Source organism: Phaethon lepturus, unplaced genomic scaffold, assembly GCF_000687285.1.
Source record: "Phaethon lepturus isolate BGI_N335 unplaced genomic scaffold, ASM68728v1 scaffold20929, whole genome shotgun sequence".
NCBI classification, from domain to species: domain Eukaryota; kingdom Metazoa; phylum Chordata; class Aves; order Phaethontiformes; family Phaethontidae; genus Phaethon; species Phaethon lepturus.
The window spans coordinates 19,892-28,423 of record NW_010565813.1 but is presented as its reverse complement, the minus strand read 5'-3'; the positions used below and the strand labels follow the sequence as shown (position 1 = coordinate 28,423).

Genomic DNA, 8,532 nt, shown 5'->3' with positions numbered 1-8,532 from the left:
AAGTGAAGCAGCTGTTGCTCTCAGAGGTCCAATCAGAGCCCTCATCTCCAGGGAGATGAGCTGAGCTCTGCAGAAGCCCCTCCAGCACCTGCACTCTGATGGGAACCAACCTCCTCCTGAGCTCATCACTGCCACCCCTCACACCCTCTGCTGTCCTGTGTTCCGGGTGCTCTGCCCTGCTCCTGCTTACCAGATGTAGAAGAAAAGGGCAAATACAGGAGCAGATCCTGCAATCTCCAACAGCCTCCAGTTGCGAATACCATAACTCAAGCCAGCCAAAAGCATCTGTCCAATGGCGAAAGAGCAGTGAGAAATAAGCACTGCCTTTGGCCGAGAAGAGACACCAACCCATTCTGTAGCTGAAAAGAAAAGCAAAGATTCAGGTTATCTTTTTCAAAACATGCAGGACTATCTTTTAAGTCCTTTTTGTTAGTACATCTTGTGAGGCCACATCTGTCTGCTTCAGAGCAAGGGCATCCTACTCACCTAAGGCCAAGACAGTAATCAGACCTCCTGATACTGAAGCCCCCACGACACATCTAAAGGCCATGTACACATAGAAATGGGGCACAAAGGCAATTGCTACACCAAATAAGCCCTGGAGAAAGATGGAGATCAGAAAGATTGGCCGACGGCCCATCCTGTGGAGAAAGAGGAAAGATGCAGTTGGTATCTGGAGAGACCCCATGGGGATGGGGAAGAGCCCAGGTAGAATACACAGTGATTTGGGAACTATTCACACCAGGGGGGATTTGACACCCATGTGAACAAAGCTCCTCTATACAATCCAGGAACTGACCAGCAGGAAAAGCAGCATCTCCACTTTTAACCAGTCGTGGTGCTAGCGAAGGCAAAAGCAGATGCTGCTAAAGGAACCTGCCTTTGAAGACCCCCCATGTCATCTCTCTTGTGAGCAGTGAGGATCAGACTGAAACGGACCGTAGTGCTGGTTCCTCTGTACACATGCTGTGCCCTTCTCCCTTCCATGTCCCCTGTGTGGCCGTGTCCTCTAGGGAGCTGAGGACTTTGGTCCGGGTCGCCATGAACTGAGCAGAGTCGCAGGAAGGAGATGCGTGTGGTCTGGTTAACACAGATGAAGATGGGTTCAACTCTGCACCCAAATGTAGGTTTCTGGGATTCCTGGAGACACCCTTGGGTAGTTGAGATGCCAGTTGGGGCTGGAGCTGTTAATGCTGAAGGGTCCCCCACTAAGGTTGTATCTGTCTCCCTCTCTTTTCAACCCTAAGTCATCCACAGACATCTCAGGTGGACACTGATGCCCTTGGTCAGGCAAGGGGATCAAGTCCTGTGGAGGGGGTATTTTGTGTTCAGTGTTTGGACATCCTGAACTCTCAGATGGGCTGTCCCTGGGTGCTGGGCAATAACTCTGGGAAGCTGGCTGTGTCTCCTCACCTGTCGCTTAGTGGTCCAAAGATCATGGCTCCTAGGAGAAGCCCCACCATGTAGACGGACTGGGAGATGTCGTTCAGGTCCTTCCTGTCACACACCAGGTCAAACTGGAGGAAGGAAACACAGCTGCTTTTGCTCTCAACAGAACCCAGCTGCTTTCAGAGGATGGGCAGCCTTTCTGGTCCACAGTGGACCCAGGAGTCAGGTGTCCAAGATCTTGCTCCAGACCCTAGGAGCAGAGCTCCTACGCCCAAGGAGACGAACCTCCATGGTATGCACATAGGATACAAGTCAGAGGTGGGACAGGTGGACAAGGTGCTCAGCCTGCCTCTTCATCATGGTGCACACCTCCCAAGTGCTGGGACCTGCAGGACTCCCCTCCAGCCCAGGTATCTCTGAGGGAGCCTCCTGGTTTGCAAGTTTTGCTTAAAGTGGGACCTTGGGATAAGAGTCCCAACAGCTTGCTTCTCTGTCTGCAAAGGCAGGACAGAGTGGAAGGAGGAGGAGGAGGGCAGGAGAGCAGTATTTTCTCCAGTGAAGGAGGACTGCTGCAGGAGAGGGAAGGGATGCAGCAGCTGCTGAGGAGCCTCCAGAGAAGCTGGCTGTGAAATGGATACAGTGCTCCAGAGACCCCAAGGAGCCTTTGCACATGCCAGGGGTTGGACTCTCTTCTCTGGTTTCAGCTCAGAGGAGGGTACCTGTGAGAAAGTGCTGGAGCTGGGAGTGAGGAAAGAGGGAAGGAGAGAGGAATGAGGGAAGGTGAGAGAGCAACAGAGGTCCAGAGGGAAGAAATTGGGGATGCTGGCAGGCAGAGCGTTTGCTCAACTGCATGGCGCATGGGATGTCTTGCTGCAGCCCTGAAGGTCCCTGGAGGCTCCAGAAACATCAGTGACAAGCGCTTGGAAAGTAAATGTCTTTCACAGGGAAGGTGATGTGAGGAGAACCAAGCTGAAGAATAGGGGAAACTGTGGCAGGGAGACCCAGAAGGTCCCTCCAGGCAACATACATCATGGGTTCAAGGACCCGGATGTTGGAAAGAGGAGGTATGGTGGCCAGACCATATATTGGACTCACACACCCACGATCTCTGCCTGTGGCCCCCCTGGGCATCTACATCATGGTCTTCCCGCACACAACCTCGCAACGTTTACAACTGTGATCTGTGTGATAGAAACAAAGTCCCCAAAATACACCTGATGTAAATCTCAGCCTACTGCACAACAGCTGGCATTGGCCTACCAAACTACAGGGCAGGATGTGCCCATCCCTTCCCTTCCATGTTCCCAGCACATCAAAAGGTGATTACAGACCTCGGTCAGCAGGGACGGCGGTTGCGCTGAGGGGGACACCCAGCCACTGCTGCACTTCTCTGTGGCGTTCAGGCCGTACGCCACAATGGAGCTGAGGTCCCAGTCCACTGGTGAGTACATGGAGCACTGCTCGTACGCCCCGTCTGCATCCCGGGGCAGGGTGAGGTTCAGCTGCTCTTCTTCAGTCAGGTTGGGGCCGATGGCACGGATCCAGCTGGTGTCACAGTGATGAGGCACATCCACAACCATGAACACTTGGGCGATCATTTGGAAAGGGTTAAGAAGTAGTGGGAGGGAGAGCAATAATACCAGCAATTTCTGATATAGCCCAAACTCCCCCAGAGCACTTATAAGATCTCCAAACTCAGTCATGGTGACTACCTCTAGAGCCAGGCTGCACTAGGGCACATTGCTTAAATAGGCAAATATTAATGTTTAAACTATGTAAGCACTAAAACCCTAATCAGGTTTGATAAAATGAGCACTTGTATCAGCATGTTCGTCCATTATGATGATATACTGCAGTCCTGTGGGGTGCACTTTGTCACCAGGCATTCCCTCCCTGTTCTTGGGGCCAGAACAAAGGTTCCAGAGCATTGCCACTCTTGGGGACAGTGTGGGGACAGCTTCTCTTGTCCCAGCCCGGAGTGTCTCCCTGCGCCTCCTGAAGGCAACTGTGCTACAGCGCAAGGTTTTTGTCCAAGACATGAAACTATGACTCTGCAAGTAAAGGCTAATTTTCCTAAGTGTGGAGAAGAAAGCAGAGTAAATTCTCTGCTCTCATTAATAGCTTAATGGATATATAGCCCATCCTGGAGACTATAGGAAAGAGAAGCCGAAAAGCACTTCTCCTCTAGACCAAGAAATATGGTAGTCAAGTAGACTTGGTCTTGACAGATGTGTCCCAAGCTGTCAGTTTTCATTTGCTCCATATAGAAACCCTGGTTAGTCATAAAACTAGATCTAAACTACAGTGTCTTGGGGAGAATCCTAAAATAGATTTGGCTTACAGAGTAGCCTTAAGAAAAACATAGCATGTTGTGCACACAGACATACAGAGCACACGGGATTTGGGGATAAGAAATGACACCAGCTTGACTTTGCCTGAAGTTCTGATGTCACTTGAAAAGAAGATTGACCTGATTTCTGCTGCACGTCTGAGCTGCTTCCCAGACAGACTCCCTGAGTGGTTTGTATCTTTATTGCTGGAAACTGGAAAGCCGGATTGCCGTTGGTATATGAAATTCAGTGTGTAATTTGGCAAAGGTCTCCTGGCTGCTTTCACCAAAGTGATAAGGACAGGTCACTAGACACTGACCTACTCACTTCATAAAATCATAGAATAGTTTGGGTTGGAAAGACCTTTAAAGGCCATCTAGTCCAGACCCCCTGCAGTAAGCAGGGACATCTTCAACTAGATCAGGTTGCTCAGAGCCCCATCCAACCTGACCTGGAATGTCTTCAGGGATGGGGCATCTACCACCTCTCTGGGTATCCTGTGCCAGTGGTTCACCACCCTCTAACATGAAAAATTTCTTCCTTCTATCTAGCCTAAATATACTCTCTTTTAGTTTAAAACCATTACCCCTTGTCCTGTCACAACAGGCCCTGCTAAAAAGTCTGTCTCCATCTTTCTTATAAGCCCCCTTTAAGTCCTGGTAGGCTGCAACAAGGTCTCCCCGGAGCCTTCTCTGCTCCAGGCTGAGCCCCCCCAGCTCTCCCAGCCTGTCCTCCCAGCAGAGCTGTTCCAGCCCTCGGGGCATTGCTGGGGCCTCCTCTGGCCCCGCTCCAACAGGTCCCTGTCTCTCCTGTGCCGAGGGCTCCAGAGCTGGACGCAGCACTGCAGGGGGGTCTCACCAGAGCGGGGCAGAGGGTCAGAATCCCCTCCCTCGCCCTGCTGGCCATGTGGCTTTGGGGGCAGCCCAGGGGGTGGCTGGCCTTCAGGGCTGCAAGCGCACATTGCCGGCTCATGTCCAGTTTTTCATCCACCAAGACCCTCAAGTCCTTCTGGACAGGGCATTTGGATTGGTGTTTCATGAGTGGGTATGGCACTGGTGAGCTTACAGAAGTGGGAAGAGGAGCAGAAGATATGATCTTAAGAATAGAATGTTTCAGTTGGAAGGGACCCACAATGGTCAGTCATCTAGTCCAACTGTCTGCTCACTTCAGGGCTGACCAAAAGTTAAAGCATGTTATTATGGGCATTGTCCAAATGCCTTTTAAACACTGAAAGGCTTGGGGCATTGACCACCTCTCTAGGAAGCCTGTTGCAGTGTTTGACCACCCTAGCATCAGCCTCCTAAGCTGGGGTGGGAGAGGGAGCCTGTACTGGTTAATACTACTGGGAGTAAGGGAAGAGAGGACTAAGCATTATTGAGAGTTTCGTAAATCAACACCAGCAATGTGCATGTATTATGTGCATGCACCACACAGCAACACATCACTGGGCTCTAGATCCACATCCTTGGATGGGAGGACTTACTGTTATTCAGGGACATGCCTTGAACAGGAGGTTGACCTAAGCAACTTCTAGAGATTCCTTTTACCCTAAATCCATCTCTGTCCATGTTGTGGGATGGCTTCAAGTTTTCAAGCTTACCCTGTTGTGTGTGACTCATGGTCTTCCCTCCTGCTCCTCAACCACCAGCATCTTCTGTGGCAAAGAGGGCAGAGTTTGACTATAAAAACTCCTTGGTGGTGACTCAGACATGACTGCAGTCTCATGTGCTAATGCAGATATGACTTCTTGAGGCTGTTCTTCCTAATGTCACCAGACAGGCTCTTCTGAAGACCTGGGAAAGCTTCAGTCCCTTGTAAACTCTGACACCCTAAGATGACATTTCTCATACAAAGATATTGTTCTTATGATTGTCTTCATCATCTGGGGCTGAGTGGGTCAATCCTGCATGGTGAAGATCTCTCAGGGAGAAAGGCTGGGTCAGCCCTGCAAGCCTCTGTTTCCTGGAGCCCCACTGCTGGAGTTTCTGTGCTTATTTATCTCTGTTCGACAGTTTTGCCCAAGTGGATTACTAATGCTTGCAAAGCCTCTTGAAAATGGAAAAGCCTCTATCAGAGGGCATGAGGAATCAGCATGTCTCAGGGAAGACCTGGGATGGACAGCTAGAAAGCCTGTACATCCATGTACAAATGTCAAGGACTAAGGGAAGGGAGAGGGAGCATCCAAGAGAGTAGTTCAGGAAGAGAAAGAAAAGTAGTTCGGAAAGAGCCTTGGGGTGAAGGCTGGTGCAGAAAGTAGGGCATTGATGCACTAATTTGTGGACTTTTCTTTTACACAGCTCCGGACATGAGGAGTGACTATGGTTGGAGGCTCACTTGGACACCTAATATGTTGGGGTGAATTGCAGCCAGAACGGATTCGTACCAGCCAGCTGTGGTGCTTCTGCATTTTCCCTCTTCCTCTTAGTGTCACCAGGGAGAAGTCAGGTTTATGGGTGGCATGTGCTAGTGACAGTTTGGTCTGGGGTGCCACTCAGAGCGTCTTTAGCACAGGTAACCGGCTACCGCCTTCCCACTGCTTTTGGTGAAAGGTGCTTAATCCTTGCGAACTGTTAGGTCTCATTTCTCGATCTCTTAAACACAGCTTGGCCAGGTTTCAGGCAAGGCTGTGAGGTGGCAGCACCTCTATCCCAAGTCTCTTGCCCCATCCCAAGGTGAGATCAACTTCAGCATCTAATGGGTCATGTATCTTTCAAGGACATCTCCCTTTTCCCTGATTCATGTTGTGTGAACTGTCTCCCCGCACAGGGCACTGACACACTGCTTTGCAGCAGATGCAGTCATTAAGCAGCTTTATTCCTCCAGCAGATCTGACAGAGCCAGGCTTATTATGGCACTGGTGAGGCAGGGAGGTTGGTTTTCTGTTTTTTTATTTATTTTAAAAATTAATTATTTTAACATCTTCATCCTTCTTTTTTACAGACAGCTGATTAAAACAGGTGAAGGGATATGCTCCACGATCCTTTTCATAATACACGTGTTCTTGCTTTGACCCTCTGAGGTTTCTGGTGAGCCTGTTTATCATTAGTGTAATTGTTAACTTCTATAACATTTATGTTATGGCAGTAAAGGGCAGTCAGAGAGGGTCAGAGTGCAACCACACAAGGAGAGTGGATGTAGCAATGTCCCCATATCCCAAGACTGGGTTCCCTTTTCTCCTCTGCCCTTCTGACTGGCTGACCGTGGCAAGATCGTTTCACTTATCTTTGCTTATCATCGTACAATGAGGCTAATGATGGTGACCTCCTATGTGAAGCAATTCTGCAGTCTACTGAAGGAAAAATGTAATGAGGGCAGTGAGATATCACTATTATTAAGTGTAGGCATATGGTGAAAAGGTGCATGATATTTTCGGTTCGATTCATCTCTGGATGTCTAAATGCAGTTGTCTATATGTGAAATAGATACCTCAGGATGCACTGTAGTTAGTGGAGATGGGTCAACATAGAGTCCAGAGAGCTGTTTGTTAGCTTTCAGAACGCGGTTGTCTGTGTTAGGGTGTACTGAATCACTCCCCAGGTTGCACTGACCATACTTACTAATTCTCCATTGACCCTGGTGTGGGCTTAAACATCTGATTTACATTGAACGCTTATATTGCAGACATAAACCTCATTTGGAGACAAATCTTCACCCTGCCTCTCTCAGCTTTGCCTTTACCCATTGCATTTCACCTGTGCACTTGTGGCCAAGGATTTGGTTCCTTCCTGATGATGACATTCTCTTCTCATTTGAGTTTCTAGTTCTTGATTAGCTTGTTGCTCATGGCCGCTTGCTGGTTGGACCTCTTTGGAGATCTCTCTCCCCTCTGCCATGCAGACAGTGGCCATGAAGACATCCTCTGAGGGATCTGGGCAGTATGTCCCCTCTGCAGAAGATACCCTCTGCAGAAGACCCCTGGGTACAGAGAACGGGATGCTGGTCAGTCTCTCCTTGGAGATTCCTCACAGTGAAGCCAGTTCTTGCAATGTTCTCTGTTGGGAACTGAGCACTGACCCATTATGACTAGGACAGAGATCTTAAATTTAGCTCCTTAAGCCATTAATAAATCAGCCTATGCACAACTGAAGTTGTCTCGTGTCAGAGGAGTGGGGGATTTCTAAACTGATTTCATGAATCAATTTTTGTTCTATATCAGCTAACTTGTGCTACAGGGATGGGTGCTTTTATTAATCTTCTTTTTTTCAACTATATAAAGAACTCCTGGTCTAAAAGGCCATCATTTAACACATTTGGGTCTGCAGAAGAGAAGCTTTCACAATCTTCTTCAACTCCTGATGTTTTTCCACTCGTGTTCATTTTTTCAGGTGCCTCCTGGCCCATTTTGTCTGAATAAACATCGAAAGGATCAAAGACACTTTGATTAAGAGCTTCAGAGGCATGTCTGGTGAACATGTACATTGCAGGAAAATTGTCTTTCTGTGCAGAGAGATGTTTGTTTGTTGAGCCTTCAGCACTGAGACCCAACCCAAATGTATCTTCTGCAGCTTTTGGAGCCTGGCACTGTGGATCCAACTGCTGCAGCAGTGCACAGCTCTGAATCCCTTCTGGGTCTCTAATATTAATCTCATCTTGTCCAGCAAGAAGTGAGAGGCTGGAGGTGTCCCACAGCATTAGTGGAGCATTTGTTTCTGCTGCAATTTCCTGGCATAATTCTGAAGGATTTGGATCAAAGCAAGGTGGAGTTTCTGCCTCTGAATTCTGTGAGTCTGAATTTGGGGTTTTACTTGCTATTCTGTGAAAATCTTGTCCTCCAGCAACGAATAAGTTATTGTCCTCCAGAAAATCCACATTG

The 8,532-nt window shown here is 48.8% G+C and overlaps 1 protein-coding gene across 1 annotated transcript; it reads right to left on the bottom strand.

The window, feature by feature from the left end:
* Positions 1-190: 190 nt before the first annotated feature.
* Positions 191-3,092, bottom strand: LOC104627176 (solute carrier family 22 member 13-like; the record flags this gene model as incomplete). The annotated part of the gene is made up of 4 exons (XM_010295301.1): positions 2,721-3,092; positions 1,414-1,517; positions 487-641; positions 191-359 (listed from the first exon to the last, which is right to left on the bottom strand). Coding segments are annotated over exons 1-4 (800 nt in total), but the record flags the coding sequence as incomplete, so codon positions are not given.
* Between the last annotated feature and the right edge of the window lie 5,440 nt (positions 3,093-8,532).